At 30.5% G+C, this 24,768-nt stretch overlaps 2 protein-coding genes and 1 non-coding gene across 7 annotated transcripts; 2 read left to right on the top strand and 1 right to left on the bottom strand.

Moving 5' to 3' along the window:
• Positions 1-981: 981 nt before the first annotated feature.
• On the top strand, positions 982-5,880 carry LOC107622954 (protein LONGIFOLIA 1). Of its 2 annotated transcripts, none has more exons than XM_088483578.1 (5): positions 982-2,014; positions 2,205-2,275; positions 2,477-4,576; positions 4,675-4,789; positions 4,864-5,880. In XM_088483578.1, exons 1-5 carry the CDS (start codon positions 1,879-1,881, stop codon positions 5,655-5,657), a joined length of 3,216 nt encoding a protein of 1,071 aa, XP_088339704.1. In that variant the 5' UTR covers positions 982-1,878; the 3' UTR covers positions 5,658-5,880. The 2 variants fall into 2 exon arrangements, with proteins under 2 accessions (XP_088339704.1, XP_088339708.1); XM_088483582.1 differs by having other exon boundaries at positions 4,867-5,880.
• A 376-nt stretch (positions 5,881-6,256) lies between these two features.
• On the top strand, positions 6,257-6,328 carry TRNAT-CGU (transfer RNA threonine (anticodon CGU)). The gene has a single exon. It is a non-coding gene; the product is annotated as a tRNA-Thr (tRNA).
• Positions 6,329-17,262: 10,934 nt separating this feature from the next.
• On the bottom strand, positions 17,263-24,455 carry LOC107621125 (uncharacterized). 4 transcript variants are annotated; one of them, XR_015892419.1, is made up of 3 exons: positions 24,285-24,454; positions 22,610-24,134; positions 17,263-17,529 (listed from the first exon to the last, which is right to left on the bottom strand). XR_015892419.1 is itself a non-coding variant. In XM_021114672.2 (2 exons), the coding sequence occupies exon 2, from the start codon at positions 24,079-24,081 to the stop codon at positions 22,738-22,740; it is 1,344 nt and encodes a 447-aa protein (XP_020970331.2). In that variant the 5' UTR covers positions 24,082-24,106; positions 24,285-24,455; the 3' UTR covers positions 22,466-22,737. The 4 variants fall into 4 exon arrangements, 2 of the variants coding, with proteins under 2 accessions (XP_020970331.2, XP_088350700.1); XR_015892418.1 differs by lacking the exon at positions 17,263-17,529 and adding an exon at positions 22,053-22,174; XM_021114672.2 differs by lacking the exon at positions 17,263-17,529 and having other exon boundaries at positions 22,466-24,106; positions 24,285-24,455.
• Positions 24,456-24,768: the final 313 nt, after the last annotated feature.

Here is a 24,768-nt window from a genome sequence, read left to right on the forward strand (position 1 = left end):
AAAGCTGTGTTTGCAAATATAAATAACAAAAGGAATATTTGGCCAAATTACTCTCTCTTTCTTTTTTCTTTTTGGTAGATTAACCTTTATATATATTAGCAATTAATAAAACAAAACAACACAAAAATATAATGAATTCACTTCACAGTTCACAGTCCACCATTCACATTGTTTTGTCATGATCTTAAAAAAGTGATTAAAGACACCTAAGCTGCATATATATATATATATATATATATATATATATATATATATATATATATATATATATATATATATATATATATATATAACATTATATATATTTGTTTAGATTTATAAAAAAGTTAATATTATTAAAATAGAAATAAACTCATAATATATTAATATATATAATGTGCACATAAAAAAAACTAAGTATTAAATTAATTATTATGTATTTATATATAAATAATTAAATGCATATACTATTTAATTTATTTTTAATATATATTGAGCATACAGTACATACAAATAATCGATTTAGTAATTAATTTTTTAAATGTAATGCTAAAAATCAACACTATAGTAATTAATTTTAACCAGTATTATAATAAATTGTCAAACAAATCTAATATAAAATATACTAATATTAAATTTTTATTATATTTGCATTTCAAATATTTTTATAATTAAATTTTAAATATTTTATTTTAAAAATATTAGTATTACTATAATATTGACCAGAAAATATTGACTAAAGTAAAAAAAAATTAAGATTTTACATAAAGTCAAAAAGATAAATTAAATACATAATATATAAAATCGTAATAAAATTTAAATGATAAAATTATTAGACTCAGTAAAAATTTTATAAAATTAATTAAAGTTATAATGTTAAAAAAAATTAAAAATGAAATGGAAATTTGACTGGGAACGCTTTCTGGAATTTTAATATGCAAGTAAGATAATAGTGAAGATGCATATTTGGTATTTTAAAGCGGTGAGTGGTGACAAAATCACATGCAGATGCAGAGACAGCTCCACACACACACACCCCACTCATCCCTCATCCCACATGATTCTTTCACTTCTCCCCCAATCCCCCTTCTTCTGTTTTTTCTTACTTACTAAGCAAATAATTAACATGTTAATTAAATAATTAATTACAAGAAGAATAAAACCTTTTCTGCCAGCTCTAACCAGATAGCATTACACAATTTTATGACACACCACCCTTTCTTTTTGTTCCCTTCTGTCTTTATCCTTCCATTTTCATTTTGCATTCGTTTGTTTCTTTTTTGGTGTTCTCAGAAGAGGCTTGTTGTTCTTGTTAAGTGCTCCTACATCTTCATTTGCCTTGTTTTGTGTCTCATTGTTCTGTGGAACACAAGAAGATTTTTCTTTCAAGCACTGATTCCAGTTTATTATTATTGTCATTATTATTTTTTTTTTTTTGCCTTGCAGTTTTTCTTGAGTGGGGAAAAAAAAGCTGTGACCAAAAAGGGGGAAAAAAAAAGATGAAGTGTTAGTCGGTTAGTCTTAACTGGAAATCTTGGGATTGGAGTTTCAGTAGAATGATAAAGTTTTGAACTTTCATGTTTTTAAGAAGCCAAATCTGAAGGATTTGATGAAACTGGCTGAAGGGTATTTAGTTCCTGTTTCATTTCATCATGAAATGTTGAATTGTAGCCAGCAGCACTAGGTAAAGAAGAAGAAGAAGAGTGGTGCATTTACTTATCTTGATGATGAATTGAGTGTGGGGTTCATATAGAATGATGATGATACTTTTCTAGACGGGGTTTTAATTCTGAAGTGTTGTGGTGTGAGTAGATTTGAGAGTGTTGAAATGATAAGTTATTTAGTGATTGGTTAATTGTGGGGTTGTAATTACCAATTATAGGGTTGCAATAGATTGATATGGCTGCAAAGCTTCTGCATTCTTTGGCAGATGATAACCCAGATCTGCAGAAGCAGATTGGATGTATGACTGGGATTTTCCAGCTCTTCGATCGCCACCATGTTCTTGCGCCTCGCCATAAGAGGATTTCTGCTGGTATATCAATATTGAAACATGGAACTTGCTCAATTTTTACTCTCTGATTTTGTCTAATTGTGTTTATTGGTCTCTGAAATGATTTATTGCTTGACAATTGAAGTATCTGCAGCTAGTTGAATTTTCTGTACAATTTTGTGAATGTTTACATCACATCATGATGCATCTAATGCTTCTGCTTTTCGTATAGGCAATCCTCACTTCGGTGATGGCAGCTTGGAAACAGATTCGAATAACATGCTCCATCAACAAACAACAATGGTAGCAAATTTCTTTTACCTGTCCTCTTCCCATGAATTGTTTTTGCTGTTTTTGCTGTCTTATCAATTATGCATATGCTGATTATGTGATAGTGTTCACTTGTTCATGTCTTATGAATGAAGTAAAATAAGATATATTGGAGTCAAACATGTCAATATTTGCATGAAACTGGATTTGAGAAGCATGGTGAATTCATTGCAGGATATGAACCTCAACAAGGGTGTGAATGAAAAACAGAGAACTTCGACTGAATCGTCAAGACCATCCTTCTCTTCTTGTTCATCATCACTATCCTCTTTGGATTGTAAGGCCGAAGCTGAAGCTACTTTCGACGGGATTGTTTTTCCCGAAACTCTTTCAAGGGATGTAGTTATGAACGAAATAGCTATCTCTTCCCATTTAGCACGTCACACACTTGACCTTAGGGATGTAGTGAAGGATTCAATGTATAGGGAGCCCCGAGGGCTGTCGGTTAAGACTACTGCCAAAGAGGAAGCTGTCTTTCATACTATGAAGCACAAGGATTCTCCGCGACCTTTTCATCCGTTGAAAGCTGTTGATGGGTCTTATGGAGTTGGAATAGATGGGAAACAAAGTGTGCCTGTTGATCTAAATGATTCCATGCGAGTGCTTGCTAAACTTAGAGAGGCACCTTGGTATTATGGAGAAACCAGAGAACATCTGAGACTGTCGCATGAAGTGAAAGACGGAAAATGGTATTCAATCTCAAAGGATTCCCCTCGGTTTGCTTATGACAGAAGGGAAACTAGCCGTTTTTCTTTTGAATCCCACGACACTATCAAATCGACACCAAAGATAAGAGAATTTCCGAGACATTCACTAGATAGTAGGGAAGGCACGTGGCGCGGTCACAATGCCGAATCAAAACCAAGTCACCACTCAAGCAAAGCTTACAGCAGCACCTCCACCTCAAATAACAAAGTTTCTAGCCCGCAACAGTCTTCGACTATCCAGAGCCGGCCTCCGAGTGTTGTAGCAAAGTTAATGGGCTTGGAAGCATTGCCGGATTCTGCTTTGGCCAGTTATACTCAATCAAGTCCAGGTGAGACTTACACAGCTCAAGATAATGGTCAGTTTCCAATATCATCAAGAGATGGATTCACCCGGCCACTCCGAGTTTCTAGTTCCCCGAAAATCTCATTGAAAGACCCAACATCCCCTCGGCGGAAGAATGCTGATCTGGTTATGAAACCCATCTCAAGTGCTAGAGTTCCCATTGAGCCTGCACCATGGAAGCAGCAGGATGGAAATAGAAGCTCTCAGAAAACAAGTTCAACAGCAACAAAAGCTCCCGCAAGAACACCGGATTCATTTACCTCGGTTTATAGTGACATTGAGAAGAGATTGAAGGATCTTGAGTTCAAACAATCTGGAAGGGATCTCAGAGCATTAAAACAGATACTAGAAGCAATGCAAGAAAAGGGACTATTAGACAACAAAAAAGAAGAGCAAGCTCCAAATGTTGCTCGAAATCAAAGAGACTATGAACCAAAAGTTATCAATTTAATCGAGAATTCTACATCGACAAGGCATCAAAATCCCCAAGGAAACAATGCTCTGTCGTCTACAATCAAGGGATATGACTCGGCAAGAGCGTTTGAATCCCCGATAGTGATCATGAAACCTGCGAAACTTGTTGAGAAAACCAGGATTTCTGCTTCTTCAGTCACACCAATTGGTTCCCAGAAACTCCAGAGCAGTGGTGCATATGTAAATAAAAATGCTGTGTCTTCAACCGGGGAAGTGAAAGATCAGCCTCCTAACACTAGTCACTGCGACCGTGATGCTTCTACGAGTGCCATCGATAAGAAAGCAAGAAATGGGAAGGCTACGAAACAAGCACAAACACAAACAAGGTCTCAACAATTTCCAAGAGAGAATAGCCCGAGTTCGGTAAAGCACTCCAGATCTGTAAGCCCAAGAATGCAACAGAAGAAGTTGGAGTTAGATAAAAGAGCTCGTCCGCCTGCGCCACCAGTGGACTCAAACAAACCAAGAAGGCTAACTGGTAAGAAGACAGCAGAATTAGGTCCCCCGTCTGGAAAAATAAGGCCAAAAGGCCGCAACTCACGGCCTGGTGACGAGCAAATGAGCGAGGCAAGCACTGAATCAAGAAGCTTAAGTTGCCAAGGGGACGATGTTTCTCTGAAGTCCGATGGTATCACCGTCGATTCAAAGACGGATATTGAATTCACCAGCAGTCTAAGATCTGCTGAAATTGAAGATGGCCAGAGCCCATCCTTGAAGGCTATGAAGCAATTGGTTTCACAAACAGTGCAAGTATAAATCATTATCATCTCCTTTAATTCAAGTTTTAATCATAGCATAAACATATTCTTAATTAGCTGATTATGATAATTATATTTTGCTTGTTCTAGAAATCATCTGAGAGGTTGGATCAGGATGAGACAATTGCTGAACTTGCAACCGTTGCCCCGGAGAATCCAAGTCCTATGTCATCTCCAGGAAAGAAGATACCGGAAGAGCGAAAAGGTATAATTACAAACATAACCCTTAATCTGTTTAGATGTTCCCTCAAGAGGTTAAAATTCACCAATCTTGTTCAGCAGATAATGAGAATCAAGATCAGTGGAACGCTGCGGATAGCCTTTCTTTTAACAGCTCCGGCGAGATGAATCGCAAGAAACTGCAGAGCATAGATCATCTTGTTCAGAAGCTCAGACGGCTAAACTCTAGTCACGACGAAGCTAGAATCGATTACATTGCTTCGCTATGCGAAAACACAAATCCGGACCACAGATACGTATCTGAAATACTGTTGGCCTCAGGTCTCCTACTCAGAGATCTGAGTTCTGAATTGTTGACATTTCAACTGCACACGTCTGGTCATCCGATTAACCCGGAACTTTTCCTTGTACTGGAGCAGACGAAAGCGAGTAGTTTGCTTGCGAAAGAAGAAAGCACTGGAAAAGTTGCCTACCCGAAGCTAAACGCCGAGAAGTTTCACCGGAAACTCATCTTCGATGCTGTGAACGAGATCCTCGGTGTGAAACTAGGCTCCTCTACTGAGCTATGGTTTCAGCCCAGCACAGTCAAGCTCGCGAAGAAAACCGTTGGCGCGCAAAAGCTTCTCAAAGAACTATGCTTCGAGATAGAGAAAATGCAAGCCAAGAATCATGATTGCAGTTTAGAAGAGGAGGATAGTCTGAAAAGCATGCTAATGGAAGATGTCATGCATGGTTCTGAGAGCTGGACCGAATTCAACCGCGATTTACCCGGGGTTGTGTTGGATGTTGAGAGACTGATATTCAAGGACTTGGTCGACGAGGTTGTGATCGGCGAATCGGTTGGCTTGCGAGTCAAGTCATCGGCGCGGCGGCGGAGGCAGTTTAGGAAGTAGTTTTGTTGCATTCCTCCCTTTCTCAGTGATACTAAGTTCACTTTGTTCCGATCATTTGCATATAATTCTTTCTTTATATTGCATACAAGTTTGCTTGTTAGATCTTTGATTATAATTATTATTATTATTTTTTTGGCTAAGATGTAAAGAAAATAATATGACTTATCATGGATTTATTGTCATAGATATATATACATAAAAGCTAAAAACTAGTTATGTGAAACTCTTCCTCATTTTTTACCAATGATGATTTGCATTTGATTTAAGATTGAAATATTTGGTGAAACTATGTTGAAAATGTTCAGAAAGAACTAAAGTTTCAAATAAATAAATAAAACTTAAATCTGAATATTGATGATACAGCTTGTGTGTATAATTTCAATTCTTATAAATAATGTTACAAAAGTATAAAATTCTAACTAAAAAGTAGTCTATAAAAAGACAAGAATAAATAAAGATGCATAATACTAAAATGTAAAGCAAGAAATTCAATTAATCTAATATTATTACATATATATTTTGTCAATTAAACACTAAGAAAATTACTAGTAAGAACCATTATATAACAAATAATTTTAAAACAGCAATTTAACGCAGTTGCCTCCGTAGCATAGTGGTAGTGCGTTCGCTTCGTAAGCGAAAGGTCGCGAGTTCGATCCTCGCCGGGGGCTCCTTTCTTTTTTCATTTTCATTTTTTCGTTAATTTGGGCTTCTGATATGCCTCATGGATCTTATAGTAAGGGCCAAAGTTTGGGCTGGGCCTTAGTACTAATTTCATGCGATTAAAATGGTAGAACCCATTCTTCTATTCTCATTTCTCAAAGTAATTAAAATATGTAAACCGAAAAAAAAAACGTTATTAAAATATGAATGCCTCTGACCAAAAAAAAAAAAAAAAGGTTACTTGTTTTTCTTTGTAGCTACTATCAAAGATCAATGATTAAAAATGGAAACAACACACGTGATACATGTTAATTTGTTTCTGTCAAAGAATGCTGCACCTAAACCTAAACCAATACACCGACCAAATAAATAAATAAACTAAAAGCTCTCTCTATATATACATACATAGCTTTTAGTTAGAACTTAGAACCACCCATGTTTTCTCAATCACTTAGTCAGTACCATTGTTTTCCAATCTCAGTTAGTCAGTTCTTCGCTGTGTACACTTTATTTTCAGGTATGGTGCATTTTTAGTTTTTCACATATAGTATAAATTTTATATATGTTTATTGACAATTTAAGTATGTTTAGGACGACATATATAATTAAGTTTACATAAAATGAATTATTATAGAAAGGATACGGGATATTTATTTTGACAAAATCATAATTATTATTATTAGATATTATGTGTCTATTAATCCATATGCATAAACCATTTTTTTTATAAATTATGTGTAATAATAATAATATATGTGAAGATAGTTAAGATAATATATATTCTATTTTAAGTCTTATAAATAATATTTTTTTTTATAGTAGATATTACCATTGACTTAAGTGTTTGTGTTTCACGAGCATATAATATTTTTTCGTTCGTGACCACATTTTTTTTATTATCATGTTTAGTTGTCAGTTGTCACATAATGCTATGCCTGCAAAGGTGAAAATTCTAACCATTTTGATACCTTATGACATTTAATTTTGAGTTTTTACATAGTTATTTCCTGTCTCTTTTGCTAGTAGTGCATTGGGGACCAATTATATTTTACAACAAATACGTACATCAAAATTAATTAGCATGGGTAACTCTGACTGCCATTTTTGTTATAGATTTTTTTCTTTTAGCAAGACTAGAAAATATTTTTAATCATCGTTGAATTTATAATTTTTATTATATGTGAATTTTATTCATTAATTTACTGGTGATTAAATGTTTATTTTTTATTTTAGAGAAATTTAATTAAAAATGGGATATATATGGTAGATACTAACATGAAGATTTTATAATTGTCTTTATATAAAGATGTTTTTTTTTTATACCATTAGATGATGAATTGTAAAGTTTGATTTTGATGTTTTACAAAAGTGTTATTTTTTTTAAAATGTGGCTAAATAAACAAAATACACTTTTAACACAAGAATCTTTGTAAGAAGATGTTTTTAGCATCTTCATTTGAACAGGTACACACACATATATATATATATCAAGAACTAATTTACTGCGATACTGAATTCTATTTATGAGTTATTGCATATACAAAGCGATATTACTTAAGCGAATTAGTAAGCTATCACTAAAGCAACCCAACTTAGTTAAAAAAAATTGGGATATATTTATGTACCTCTAAATTAACCAACTTGATATTAATAAATGTTTAATTTTATACATTGATGGCTTAAGATTTCATGTATATTATTAATCTTCTTCACTACTAAACTAATCATAGTTTGTATATTATCAATAAAAGCAGTGTTAAGTCTCGTGTATTTTTTTTTAAAAAATAAGTATAAAAAATTAATTTTTAATTAATCAACGTTGGTCAATTTTTTTATTGGAAAATTATTTTCTAATTCTTATTTTTTTGGAGGATTTAAGGTTTAAAATTTAAAATTTAAAATTTATAATTTAGAATTTAAAATTTAAAATAAAAAATAATTTCAAAATATTAACTGATATTAAAAGAATTCTTTCATTAAAATCTTTAAAGAAATAGATAAATAAAAGATGTATTTATGTTTGAATATATAATATAAATTTAATTTTAATATACTGATAATATAAATAATTTTACATAATTATTTAATCATATTTATTTTTTTAAATAATTATTTATATATTAATATAAAAATAATTATTTTTATTAATATGACTTTATAATTAAATATACATATACAATTATTTTACATTAATCATGTATCAAAATTAAATTCATATACTATTGCCTCAACTTGTTAGCATCATTCTTACCCCAACAAGCATAGATGTGGAGTGTGGAGAGTGGAAGATTCTTAGTAACCACCCATTCATTATCATCTTTACTCTCTCATCACTTCACCACATAGTCAACACAAACCAGTAGCAACTACATAATAATTCATCTATCTTATTAAAAAAATGTTAAATCAATTCATGATAGATTGCATTATCGCTCTTGAATTTACCTTATTAGAAATATCTTGCTCTTCTATTATTCACCTTTTTGGAACTCATAAACATTCAAATTAAAGTCTATCGTTCTTTTCCATTATTATTGGCTATTTTATAAAATTGTTAATATATATGGTTCATTTTTGCCCTAATTGTTCCATCTTGATGAGAAACCCTAAACCTATTATACCTATTATTCTTAAGAGTTTAATTGTTCAGTTCACTTTGGCTTCAAAGAATAAATTTAATATTATATATTACAATATATCTATCTTATTTAAGAATATTAAGTACATCTATATACAAGTTAAATCTCGTTTTAATCTTTAAAATTTGGCTTAATACTTAATTTAATCTTTACAATTTTGCTAACCTCAATTAGAACCACCTCCTCCCAATTTGTAACAGTGGCTCTCAATTATCCCTGCAATCATTTTTGTAACTGAAATACTGATCTGGAACATTTACTTAACACACATGACACATCTAAGACGACGTCGTGTTGGTTTCGCGCCAAAATCCTATAAAAGCGATGTCATTTAAGTATAGATGGGTGTTAAAACTCTCCTTCCAAATCGCACCACACAGCAAAAACTCTTAACCATCCCACCATTACAACCACCATTGTTTTCCTCTCCATGTACAAGCGTCACTATAACTCCCTTCATCATCAACAACAACAATAAAAACATTCAAATTTTTTTCAAAAAAAGGGTAAAAGCATAGAGAGAGACAGATAGAGAGAGAAGCTGACGAGGAGGCAAAGTTGTTATACCATGACGTACCGACAATTTGAGCAATGTTAATGTTGTTGCAGTTGCGGCAGGCCTTTGTGTTGAAGGGGAGGGGATTGACGCCATTTCGAGGCGACATCGTAAGTAAAGGTTTTCAAACATCAGTGGAGGAGCAGAGAAATAAGGATTTGAATATCACTCTTGTGAGGCCTACGACCCTGACCAAGTTGGGAAAAAGAGTGGTGCAAGGCACTGCGAGATCCGAAGGCCACTCCTGCCTCCCCTTTCTGTTGTTGCTGCTATCATGAGCCACCACGAATTGCATGTGTTTAGGGAAGAGAAGGGAGTCAGTGATTTGGATAGGAATGCGGTGGAGGTGGTGAGTGTGGTTGCTATGGTGAGATAGATGGGAATGGTTGGTTCCATGTGAATGTGATCTAGCAAAGTTCTGGGAAGACGACAATGGATGATCAATTTAGAAATTTTGGGACTTTATCTAGGGATTCATTTTAATTGCAAGGGCCTCATTGAGTCATCTAATACCTTCTCTAGGTCATATAATCATTATCAAGAATACTCAGCATTAAACAGGTCACGTGGAGAACACTGTGTTAAGTAAATGTGTCATATTAGTATTTTGGTAACGAAGATGATCGCAGGGACAACCGGGAGCCATTGTTGCAAATTTGGGGGGTTTTAATTGGGGCTAACGAAATTGTAAAGGTTAAATTGAGTATCGAACCAAATTTCAGGGGAAAAATTGAGATTTAACTCTACATACTATGTTCACAGATTTGGTTTATAACGAACAATTAGAGAGAGGGACTTTCAAAACACAACAAATAAAAAAACGTTGAATACCGTCGGATTGAACGTCGCACATTAGCGGTAGCTTTATCATCGAATTTATTGACGATTGAAGCAATAAATTCGTCAACACAAAGTATTACTGGTGAATTTCTGTTTCTAAGGATAAATTCAATGGTAATAATTTGAGTGAAAAAAAAAGAAGCGCGAAAATTAGGGTCAAATTTATAATTCACTGGTAACCCTAATTAGTGGAACGCTGTGTTTTGGTAACCACTACTACACTACTAATTCATTACTATCGAATTTATCCGCCAATAAATTTGATGGTAATGTTGCTCCAAATTCAAAATGCGCAGCCCTCTCCCCTCACTTTCGAAGTCCCTTCTCTCTACACTACTCATCTCCCCCCTCTCTCCCCTGTAATATCACTTCCGACAACCCTGCTAGCCAACCTCCGCCCACGCCGGCCACCTTTAATTTCTTCAAAATACTGCACTGAATTTTAATAGGTCTGAGAATCAATCAAGGAGGGTTAAGGTGGTTAGAGAAGTGAATATGAAAGAGGTGAATTGAGAGGATAACAAAGAGAGATATAATGAGATGGTATTTAATGCAATCAGTGTTAATGGTATGGAAAATATTAAAGAAGAGCCTGAAGGCAAAAAGATTTTATGATCTATTAAAATTTGTCGTACAACCGTTGTTTGAGGGTTGAATTCACTCAAAATTGTCTGTCTGTATTAAAATGATGAGTATTAAGTTTGAGTCAAATCACACCTAAGAATCTTTTGATAAGTGGACCATCTTTTGTAATGAATTAGTACCAGTCAAGACAAATGGCATCCTCTGGAGCCATTATGAGACAAAAAAATGGTTATCTTCAAACTTAGGTTTAAATTCGATAAAAATTGATTGTTTTTTGAATGGTTGTATGCTGTATTATGCAAGGAGATGTAGACATTACTACTTGTAAATCTTGTGATGCATTAAGGTATCAAGTAGAGAGAGAACATATTAGTAAACAGAGGTTAAAGAGAGCTCTAAAGAAAATGATGCACTACTTTTTCCTAATTCCTAGGTTAAAAATTAAAGATTGTATGCCCCGATGAGTTCGGCCCCTCACATAACATGGCATAGTAACAACAAGAGAGACGATGGTTTTATGACACACCCATCACACTTAGAGGCTTAGAAGCACTTTGATCGGGTCCATTCTATATTTGTGAACGAGCCTAGAAATGTTAGATTAGTTTTGTGCTCTGACGGGTTTGCACCGAACTCTAATTTTAGTAAGGAAAAGTCTAGGGGGCCAGCAACTTTGTTAAATTCTGGCCAGCATGTACCAGCAAAGAAAAGTGAACCATTGAATGAAATCTCACACCAATCTCACACCATTAAAACCATCATTGATGGCTATTTGATGGCTACAAATCACAAAAGTTGCTGGCCCCTAGTATTCCTCTTTTAGTAATGCGTACTCTTGTTGGCATGTTGTAGTGACTCCTTATAACCTACCTTCTGAAATATGCATAAAAAAACATACATATTCTTAACTTGTATCATACTCTATCCAAGCAACCAAAGGTTAAAACTGATGTGTTCTTGCAACTCCTGGTGGATGAGTTGAGTGAGTTGTGAATTGATGGTGTAGAGACGTATAATATTTCAACTAAAAGAAACTTTCAAATACATGATGTATCGATGTGGACCATCAACGACTTTTCTGCATACAGGATGTTGTCCAATTGGTCCACTCAGGCAGAATGTCGTGTCACCTTTATATGAAGGATATAAAGTCATTTTGATTGAGTAATGAGATAAGAATTCGTGGTTCAATTGTCATTGAAGACTTCTCGAGTTTGATCATCATTTTCAGTGTAATAAGAACTCGTTTAGGAAGAATAAAAGTGAACAAGAAAAAACACCCATAAAGATGAATAGTTTAAAAGTGTGGCATCAGGTCAGTAGTATTCCTAGTATCGTCGATAGCGGGGCTAGGTTGAGACCTTAGAAATATGGCAAGAGTATAATTGGACGAAACAAAGTATATTTTGGGAGTTGTCTTACTGAAAAGACAACTTAATTCGTTATTGTCTTAACGTGATGCATATTAAAAAAAATATGTTTGATGATATCATGCATACGGTAATAGACGACGAGCGAACCAAGGATAATAATAAAGTTAGGTTAGACTTGTTGACATTTGCAAGCGGCCAGAACTGAACCTAAAAAAACTTAACAATGGACGATGGTCTAAATCAAATGTTGTGTTCGCTCTAACGAATTATCAAAGACAAAATGTTTGTAGGTGGATTATAGGATTAAGGTTTCTCGATGGTTACGCCTCTAACTTGGGTAGTAGATATGCAAACATCTTATAGAGTAAGCTTGCGAGTTGAAGAGTCATACATTTATGGAGTTGTTGCTTCCTGTTGCGTTTAGAGAACTTTTCAATAACATCTGAAAACCCCTCACAGAAATAAGTGAGTTCTTTAGGAAATTATGTACGACGAAACTTAAGATTAATTATCAGGACCCGTAGTGATGATTAGAATTTTGTTTTAATTTGTGTGATAGTATTTCATCTCTTTGACTGTTTTCTGTATACTTGCCATTTAATATTATAGTTGACTGTTTTTATTAAAAATACTATTTGATTTTCACTAATTAGGATTTAACTATTAATTGTTGACATATTAATATGGAAAGTTAGGTTCTAACCAGTTCAAAAAATAAAATAAAATAAAATAAAATTTAAGATTACTGTGAGATTTATTGTCGGTGAATTTTTTGATAAATTTTATTTTAATTAATATAAAATAATATGTTACCGTCAAATTTATTAGTGAATAAATTCGACGATAAAAAAGCACAAAATCAAAATATATGGCGCCAAAATTACTGTCGAAAAATTTTCGACAATAACCACCTCCATAATTTCACCAATCAATTATTCAAATTCGTCACTAATTTTATAAAATATTACCATTAGATTTTATAATTTTGCAGTAATAAATTTACCAGCAATTTTTTTAAGTAATTCTGTTGATAAATTCAATGGTACTTGACAATTTTTTTAGTGAAATTTAGAACTTATTCTTGAGTTTTATTTATTCTTGGGTTGGGGTGGTGTTGTGATATGAATTGAAGTGGTTGGTTTGATAAAAGTATAAAAGGGAGAGGATGTAAATTTAATTTCCATCTACTCATTATATATGAATAAAATTTTTAACTATGCATATATAGGATGAGTAGTAGTATTGCAAGCTCTGCTCTTTTCTTCTTCTTTTTTTTTTTTTGGTGACTAATTATATAAAAATATCTTCATACAAAAATAATAAATAAAAATTGTTAGATAATCTGACATATTTAATTAAATTATTTAATATAATATATTTTAATATTTTATTTATTATTTTTATATAAAAAAATTTTTATACGAATAGTCAATTCTTTTTTTTTCTTTCGTATTGACTATTTATATAAAAATATTTTTATATAAAAATAATAAATAAAAATAATTAAATAATTTAATATATTTAATTAAACTATTTAATATGATATGTGTTAATATCTTATTTATTATTTTTATATAAATAATTATTGTGTGCACATAAAAAATTAATAATCAAATAAATTATTTTATATATATATATATATATATATATGTTATTTAATTTATTTTTAATATATTTTTTATATTTTAATATATATTTTATATTAATAATTAATTTAATAACTTATTTCTAGCATGCATTTAGCATAATTATTTGTATATAAAGATATTTTTATTTAAATACTCATTTTTTTTTCTCATCTAAGCAGGCTGTACTATAAGGGCATTTAATTTACCTCGGGTAATTGTCGCAGCCTCTGGTCTCTCTGATATATATGGTATGTATGCTTTTAGTTACTAATTAAATAAAAAAATGTAATAACTAATAAACACCTAACTCTAAAAAGAATAGACAAAAGTTTTGAATAATTATATTCCTTTTTCAACTTACAACAAACTCAACTTTAAAGCTTACAACTTCAAAAAAAAAAAAAAAAAAAAAAAAAACTAGGGTTAATAATTCATAGCATCTAAGTCTTCTTATTATTATTTTTAAGTCTTCTTCTTCTTATTATTTTTAGTTTACTGTATTATTGAATAGAATAAAGTATTATTTTAATTTTCAATATTTAAATTAAATTTTAATTTAGTCTTTGACATTTTAAATATTCTATTTCAATTCTATAAAATTTTAAACGCTGTTATTTCATAGTTAAATTTAATACAAATAATTAATATATTTAAAAAATAATATAACATTTAATTTTAGTATGTAAATAAATAAATACACCAATAATTATTAATATATAAAAAATTTTATTAATTATTCGAGTTAAATTTAATAGTAAAATAATAATATTGAATTTATTTAAAATTTTTTAAAATATCTAAAACGTTAAGAACCAAATTAAAATTTAATTCAAATATTAAAGACCAAATAATATTTTACTCTATTCAACATAATAACTAATCTCTTACTAGCTTATCTTTATTATAATCAAAATAAAAATCAAACTATAAACGCATCATTAAAATAAAAAATTATTTGGCTCAATCATATATACTGAACACACTTTTCGACTATATCCAAGATTATTAACTATGGTTACAAGAACTAGACCGAATTAACTGATTTGACTTGGTTATTAATTGAGAATCAGTTATTAAGTAAGTGCGATTTAAGATAAAAATTGTTTGAAATTGATTCAATTAAAAACCGAAAAAATCAGTAAAAAATCTGTTAACAAATATAATTTTTTAATGATTAATTAATTTAAAATAATAAATTATAAAAAATCATATATTTTATTATATCTAATTCAATTTCAATTAAATCTAAATTAAACTTTTAAATTTTTAATTTTCTAATTTCATGGGGTTAATAGCTGGTTTAATTTTTAAAACGTTGGCTTTAACTACTGTCTATTGTAATGAAATATACATAAGAAAAAGTATATGAAACCAACTTTAAATAGGGGTGGCAATATATACTCTACTCGCAGGTATCCAATCTAACCCCAGCCGATTGGGTAGGGTTGCCAACCTGATCCGCAGCGGATAGAATAGGGTGCGGGTAGGGTTCTCGTGCGGATCGAGTAGGGTGCGGGTTGAGCCTTAACCCTACCCGACCAACCCGCACTTTATATATGTTTATGTTATATACTTATGTAAAAATATGTTTTAAGTGGATGTTGAATCAAATACCTCTCACTAAATACAAAAGATCATTAACCACTAAAAGAAAATCATTAATTGATAATTTAATATTTTTTATATAAAAATCAGTTCTATTTTAAATTATCATAAAGTTATATAATAATGTTGTATATTTTTTGTAACCTGCAGGTAGGGTCGGGTACCCGCGTGTTAAGAGCGGGTAGGGTTAGGGTTGGGATATTCTCAACCCACAGATAGGATAGGGTTGAGTTTATATAAAAATGTCAACCCGCAGGTAGAGTTAGGGTTGGATCCAAACCTACCTTACCCTACCCATTGCCACCCCTAATTCCAAATCAGTCAAGAATGAAATAACTTAATTAATTATAAATATAGTAATTAGTTTTATTTATTTATGATTTAAAATATTGGTTATTAAATGTTTCACTACATTTAAATTAGGAGGAGATACGTTCAGTATCATTACAACATAAATTACGAAAACTGATTCAATTAGCTTCCGTCTCTTCATCTTCATTCCTTCTCCAAATGCCTAAAACATGATAAATCAAACATGATAAATCAGAAAATAGATTCAGAACCATCCAATTTACAAAGAAAAAAAACATCCTAATACCTAACATAAACATCATTTACATAAAGATTTTAGATTCATACAAAGATATTTGGCTGATTTTTGGATGAAACCATCTTAGTTTCTAGCATTATTGTATACATAATGAAGTCTGATATATATTGTTTGTGTATTTGAATTTGCATGTATGTGTTTTAAATACTTTGTTATATATAGAAGAATAGGACCACCGGCAAATAAAACTTTTGGTCATTATCTTTGTTGCCTTTGGAAGTCCAAGTTGCGGAAACAACTGTGACTCATATATCAATTTTAATTTAATTTATCTTGGATCCTGTGTTTCATGCAGACACTGCTTTCAAATTCAGTCTCATTTTATGTATCTTCCTTTTCATCGTCAGAACGAACTGCAGATTCGAATACCCATTTTTTTCTTTTTCTTTTTTTCTTTTTTTTGTCTTTTCTTTTAAATCTTTGTGTTTGTATGGTTTGCTTTGAATTACATGGATGGTTCTATAATAATAACAATAATTCATGGCCTTCATAATCAAGATGCTGTGAAAGAGGATACAAAGATGAAGATAGACAATGAAACTTGTTTTCTCATTCACACACATCTATGCATTTTCCGAGACACACTTCTTTGGGTACTATATCAACCAATTTCACATGCTATTACCTTCTTTTTCTTCTTTCCATCATTATTTTCAAGATTTATATGTTGTAATCTTTTTTTTTTCTTACGTAAATGTTTGAGTAAGTTGTTACACATCAATTAGTCTGCTTAAATTTAGCTATATACACTCCAATAATTTAAGGAACCCTTAGATTAGATTAGATATGTTTGTATCAACTAATTATAACAATGAACATGACAACCAATTATTTTATGATATACTGTATTAATCTACTATGTCGTTATGTAATGTAATACTTAATGTGACATCATTATTTGACGAATATATAAAAGGATCAATTTGACTTATACTTATATCTTCAAGAGAATAATATAACTAACAAAATATTTTAGGAACTAATTTAAAAAATAAGTTATCTTTTATGAGGGTTGATACACATACAACTCTTATAAATTGGCACAAGTCCAACAAAACACACACATTACACTCTCACATTCAAGAGTAAATAAACGCACGTTATTCAACCACTTCCTGTTTCTAAAGCGCACTACTCACCATGCATTATGAACGACTCTTCTTCTTCTTCCTCCATGAAAACGAGTTTCTTACCAAATTTAAAGATAATGAAACTTCAAAAATATACCCAAAGGATTACAGAAATACACACAAAGGATTACAAAACTACACCCAAAGGATTTAACAAATACACCCAAAATTTGTTGAAGTACACCTTATGCATAATTCAGAACTTTTTCTCTTTCTCCTCCTCATCTTCTGCTGCTTCTTCTTCTTCAAAAACGATTTCAGAGCTTGATGTCAAAAAATAATGGAAATCGAGAATAACGAAGAAAGAAAATAGAGAGAAAAGCACATAAATGAAAAAGGAGAAAGAGAAGGCAAGAAACGAAAGAAAAGAAGAAGAAGAGGAAGAGGAAGAAGAACGTGCAGCAAGGAGAAGAAGAAGGTGTAGTGAAAACGTGCAGTACGGTGCGAAGTGCGTTATGACTTATAAAGACTTGTATAAAAAATAACTTGTATGTGGAGAATTATTCATCTTTTATATTCAAATTTAAATATTAACCCATTAATTTTTTTTCTTGTGATGTCTTATTTAATTTTCTGCTTTGATTTTTAGTCATACGTACCTAATTAGTTCAATTCTAATAGGAAGATAAAAAAAAACAATAAAAAAGATGCACATCCAAGAGAATTTATTAAAATTACACGTTTAAAATTACCTATATTTTATCAGTAATATTACAAAAATAATATATAAAATTATTGTATATATTTAACACAATATTCATAATTTTATATATATAACATTCATAATTATATATTTATTATACCTCAAATTACAAAAATATTTTATCAATAATTAATAATATTAAATAAAATAATTTTAAATTGATTAAACTGATCTTTTATTAATTATATCTCAAATATGATGATATTTTGTTATTTCTCTAAATTTATCCTATATATAATTAACTTCTTTCTTTGTCTTATCCTTCTTGCTATATATAGAATAGCTATAACTGGTTAATAATTAGTTGCATATTGCCCAGAGCTTTGTCCATTATATGTACTTCTCTCAACTTATATATACACAGTGCGAATCATTTATCAACATTTCTGATAGATATTTTATTTAATTTAAATTACAAAAAAAAACAAAAGCAGGTTATTAATGAACCGATTTTTAATGATTAATCAGTTAAAATAATAAAACACACCCAAAAAAATATTTTTTTAAAAAGATAATAAATTTTATATATATTATATTCAATTCAATATCAGCTCTTAAATTTTTAACCCTATTATTCTAGCTATTCAATTACTAGTTTGGTTTTTACAATTTTGATGTTTTTTTAAAAGAGGTTTCCTGAAGAATGATTAAATAATAGAAAATAAAATAGAATGGTAAATTATTAGGAGAAAGAAGAATGTAAGAGTGAAATTGTGAGTTGTATAATCTGTAGTTGTATATAGGTAGGTTTGTGGCAGGGATTCACATGCAGCACTTCCTAGGCGTCGGCATGCATGTGATCTGAGGGAAAGATCAGATTCTCCTGCACCAACACATTAATTACCTAATTAAGCTCTCCAAACCTTCTTTTTAATTAATTTCTTTCCATCATTATTCATCTTCTTCATCATCATCATCATATATATAATTTTATTTCCAAAGATACACATACACGATACATGTGTTTAATTAATGTTTTAAAATCACATGTCAATTATGAGTTTACATTATTGCCAAATGATATGAAACCACATAATTGGATAACAAAAATGTTTGGTAACAAAAAAAATTTAGTTAAAATCAGTCAAAATTTATCTTATTTAGCTTTTATTAATTGTTGCCGTAATTAATGAATGCTAAATAAGGTAAGTTTTGACTGTTTTTTTTATTTCTCTAACATTACTGTTATCATGAAATTATTCATCCTAAAAGTTTAAACTTTATCCCCTCAAACAATACAGAAATGTTTGGTAACCAAAGAAAATCAGCCAAAAACAGCCATAACTTGCCTTATTTAGCATTATTTAGCATTCATTAATGTTGCGACAATTAATTAATGCTAAATAAGACAAGTTCTGCCTGTTTTTTTTGTCTACCTAGCATTAATAATATAATCATTTGTTTGATTTTTTGTATCGGAAATGTTTGGTCCAAAGAAAATCAGCCAAAAACAGCCATAATTTGTCTTATTTAGCATTTATTAATTGTTGCGACAATTAATGAATGCTAAATAAGGCAAGTTCTGGCTGTTTTTTTGTCTTCCTACCATTACCCTTTTTGTATAGACATTTTTCTTTTCACTAAGGATCGAATTCTGAATTTTTTGGACATAGAGCTCTGATATTATATCATGAAACTACTTATCCCAAAAACTCAAGCTTTAAGTTAATGAGAGAATGTAATATTAATGGTTATATCTCTAACAGTAATTATAAAAATTTTATTTACACACTAAAATTAACTACTAAAATTAAAATTAGTCACTATATATTTATATATAAATATATGTATAATTTAACTTATTTTTAATATATATTTTATATTTTAATATATATTATATTCTGATGATTGATTTAATGTACATCTAACGTAATTATAAAAATTATAATAATTAAAAATCGTTAAATAATTTCAAACATTGTAACACTGCATCTTAAAAATTACATTATTTGTAGTTTCACTTCTGCAAAAGCAACAATAATAATCTCTCAACCTTGCCTCGAACAGAATTGCAATTTAAAACCTTTGCAAGTGCGTAATTAGAAAAACATATATGCGAAATTAAACATGGTTTTAATAGGTTGAATATACAATAATAATGGGTACGCCAACATAAGGAACAAATTAGTTGACCTAGTTATTGAATTTCCTACATTATATATACCAAATGGGTAATGTTAGGTAGACAAAAAAAAAACAGCCAAAACTTGCCTTATTTAGCATTAATAATTGTCGCAACAATTAATGAATGCTAAATAAGGCAAGTTATGACTATTTTTGACTAATTTTTTTTTGTTATCAAATATTTCTGATACCAAATATCTTGGAGTGCCTTTCACACTCTTATATATATATAATGTATAGTGACATTTAGATAGCAAACAAAAATACAGAAGAATCTGTGACAACATTATTCAGCACACCAGACATATTCATCATGAAACCATAACAACAATTCATGCATCATGCTAGCTTTATAAAATCAAATAACATAAGCAGTGGTCTCCCACTTTCTCTTTCAGAAAAATCTAAATAAAAAATGATCTTTGTTACATTCAAAATAGAATTTTCTAATATATATGATTAATTAAATACTTTCCTAATATATAAATCTCTTCTTTTTATTTTTTTACGATATTCCTTAACTTAACAAGTCAAAAGACTAATCCATCGTGAATTTAAATTTCATTTAAAAATTTATCGCTGGTAAAAAAATTATTGCATCCACAAAACAGAATTCAAATTCCTAAAATTTGGGTTAAGCTTGCGAAACAATATTTCAACCCTGCAAAACCTGTTAAAGCACCAGGCATTTAAGAGTAGAATGGAAACTGTAGCAATGACTTGATGAGTGATGATAACATTGTACGAGGTTATAACGTATTTTTTGTATTAAAACCCCCTACTTACTCATAATATTATAGCCTCTTCAGTCAGGTATCATATACCTAGCTCATAGCTTAATTAGTATCAAGCTTGAACAAACCCATGCCAAAACTTAACCAATGCCCAATAAAACTTCTTATTATAGAAAAAATCTAGATAGTCTTATCAAGAGGTTTAGCACATTCAGTAGTAGTTGGATTTCTTAAATATTAAGATAGAGATTCAAACCCTAACATACACTCTATGCATAGAGAGGATTTCATTTTTTGGCCAATACCTATGCCATTTGAAAAAGTTTTGGTGCGAGATAACTATATAAGTCCTTAATGTTGAAGGGGGATATATAGTATTCTAGATAACACATGTGTTATCAAATAAACTCTCACGAAATTTAATTAAACGTTTTTCCACTATGAATTAAATTTTCGGGTTAAATTGATCTACTCCATTATAATATGTGAGATTTAAGCATAGCATGTGATTGTTAATAATTAAATCAGCCACATATCTGTAAGAGGATGTATTAATACATGAGAAATATTGCATATTAATACTTTTTATTAATATTTTAAATTACTATTTTATTTTTATACTATATTAAAATTTATAATTTATAATTTAGTATAAAAAACGTTAGTTAGTCAAATATAAAGAAAATATTGAACAAAAATAATAAATTTTATTCATTATATAATATTACTCTTAATATAAATTCTGTGTTTCTAAGAAAAAACTGAATAACTTTTATAAATTTATTTGTACATTCTTCTTTTTCTCTTTCAAAAAAATAAATTAAAAAAATGTTAAAGCTAAGAATGGATAATTGTTTATGAAACCATTAATTAAAATAAATTTATTTGTACATTCTGCTTTTTCTCTTTCAAAAAAATACATTAAAAAAATGTTAAAGCTAAGAATGGATAATTGTTTATGAAATCATTAATTAAAATAAATTTATTTGTACATTCTTCTTTTTCTCTTTCAAAAAAATAAATTAAAAAAATGTTAAAGCTAAGTGGATAATTGTTTATGAAACCATTAATTAGAATAATATATATCAAATATGTTAGATGTACACTAAAATTTAATCACTCATATAAAATATATATTAAAATTTATTTAACCAATACATATATTTATAATAGTTAATTTGATGACTGATTTTTCATATATATATATATATACGGCAAAGAAGAAGGTCAATCTGATACTTGAATCTTTAAGTAGCAAAATTAATTCTGAAATTTGATAATAACCGCTGCTTAGCTCTGAGGGTGCTAATTAATTAGCACATAAGAACTGCAGAGAAGAGCAACAAAAGCATCAATTATGAAGTTCATTATTGTTTATATAGAAAATGTTTGATAACAAAATTAGTCAAAAATAGTGAAAACTTTTTTTATTTAATATTTATTCATTGTTCTTAGAATTAATAAATACTAAATACGATAGATTTTGATTTTTTTTTTCTTCCTAGTGTTTATATTTAGATTCAGTTTTGTAATTTGGACAAACAACAATGTGTGTTCCTTCTGTAATTTTTAACACATATATAAACATATAATATATGCCTAGAGGAGGAAAATAATATAATGAGGAAGAATAATTATATATTTTAATTAATTACTTGTACACACATTGTGAAGAAATTGAAGTAGATTGTATAATAATTAAGTAAAAGCAGAAATAATTAAGATTGAAAGAGAAATATATGTATATATAGCGTTGCCATACCTACAAAGGTGCGGTGCATGTGTTCATCATCTCTTAGGTTTCTCAGAATATAAATTTGCTCTACATTCATTCTTGAATTATAGTAGTAGTAGTAGCAGCAATTGAAGATGAGAATCCCGAGTCTGAAATCAAGAACGAGCTGAAGTAGTAGTAGTAGTAGTAGTAGTAGCCTTATTATTATGATCTGGTTGGTGGCTTCCATTACGATCTGACGAGGAAGAATCTAGAAGCTTGGAACTGAAGGGTGTAGGGAAGAAGGGTCTGACAGGTGATGATGAACTGAATAATGAATGATGATGGTGATGGAGAAGAAGGCTTGTTGATGATGATGATGATGTGGATGAGGACGATGAGTTCAAGAACTGATGAATGTGACTATTGATGAATTGATGCTGTTGTTTTATTGAATCACCACCGCCATTATTATTATTATTATTATTATGACTACTACCTTCCAGAAGAGATGATGGGGTTGTTACAAATGGTGCATAAGGTGTGAAAATCTGCGGTGTAGCAGCAGCAACAGCAGTAGCAGAAGATAAAGGACCAAACAATAATTGTGAGGAACCAGATGGGCCTACTTGCAAAGAAGATAAATGGTTCAATTGCATCAAACCCCCGTTATTCATCATTGGATAACTGCCATAGTAATCTCCCACTTGATGATGGTGATGATAAAGACTTGTAGAAGAAGAAGAACAAGAACTAGAAGGAAACAACAATCCATGGCTTCCCAAATTAGAAGCCTCAGGAGTAGAGTTGTTGTTGTTGTTGTTGTTGCTGAAGAACAAACTCTGAAAAGGATTATTATTAGTAGTAGTCTGAGTCTCCATTGGGAAAAGTCTCTGAGTAGTGTAACCGCCTCCAAATTCTTGATTCTCATGATCTGCATTGTTTGATTTGAAGATCCACTTGGCTTTATTGTTATTATTATCGGAAGGCATGGTGGTCATCAAGTCCTTCCCTTTGAGAAACCTGGAAGAAGAAGAGGAGGAAGCGGAAGAGTCCAATTCCCAGAACCTGGGTTTCCAGAAAGAGGAAGGGTCATGGAGAAGATGAGGGAATAGGGTTTGCGGCGGTTGGAAGCAGGGCTGAGGGAAGTGAAGAGGGGGAAGCTTATCGATATCAAGCTTTGTAGCATCAAGAAGCCAATCGATGACTTTGCTTGGTTGAGAGAGTCCCAACTTGTCTTGCAAGTCGTACAATTGAATGGCGGTGGGGACTGAGAGCCTGATCCGACGGTCACGAAGCCCTCTTATGGTGCAAACCTTGCTGTGCCTGTCTTTTCCCCCAAATGACCTTGATACCCTCACGATTCTTGGATTCCGAAACGCCGACCATTGCCTTGTTGATGACGACGCCGCCGCCGATCCTTTCAGGGTAAACTTGTCATTTTCATTGCTCTTCTTCTTGTTCTCTTCTATTATCATGCCTTCTTCCTTTGTTTCCATCATCATCGTCGTTAGATTCATCTTGCTGCTTCTTCATTCATCATCACTGAATACAGCTTTCTCAAATTCTTCTTCTATTTGAAATCATACAGAAATTAAAATAATAAACTGTGTTATGTGCAAGTGAACTAAGTTACTAACATGCATTTAGATTGAGAAGCACATAGAGCATGGGTTAGTTTAATTAATTTAATTTGCTGAGATCTCGAGAACTAGAGACTTACGTTACGCGCGTGTGAAGGGAAATTCGATCTTGTTTTCCAACTTGATATCTGATTATTCTGCTGCTCTATGCTTTAGTTTTTCGTTCACCATACCCTTCAAAGAAGAAACAAATGAAAAAGGAGAAGAGAAGTTTCAGCACAGAAACAGTAATACCCTAAAATTATAGTCTTCACAAAATGGCCACATAAATCTTATTTATTTTAGCTCATGACCCAAAACCTTAGACTTTCAAACTATTTTATGCCTGGGAAAAACATATTCACAAATCACTTTTAAATATTTACTATCTCAATATTTGTTTAAAAAATAACCCTATTATGTTTACATTAAAATTAGTTATCAAACTATATTATTAATATAAAATATATACTAAAAATTAGTTAAATAATATATATATATATATATAATAATTAATTTTAATGACTGATTTTAATATATAAATAATATTTTATTTTAAAAAATATAGATATAATTAAATAATTA

Source organism: Arachis ipaensis, chromosome B10 (genome assembly GCF_059453495.1).
Source record: "Arachis ipaensis isolate K30076 ecotype BB chromosome B10, ASM5945349v1, whole genome shotgun sequence".
Taxonomy (NCBI): domain Eukaryota; kingdom Viridiplantae; phylum Streptophyta; class Magnoliopsida; order Fabales; family Fabaceae; genus Arachis; species Arachis ipaensis.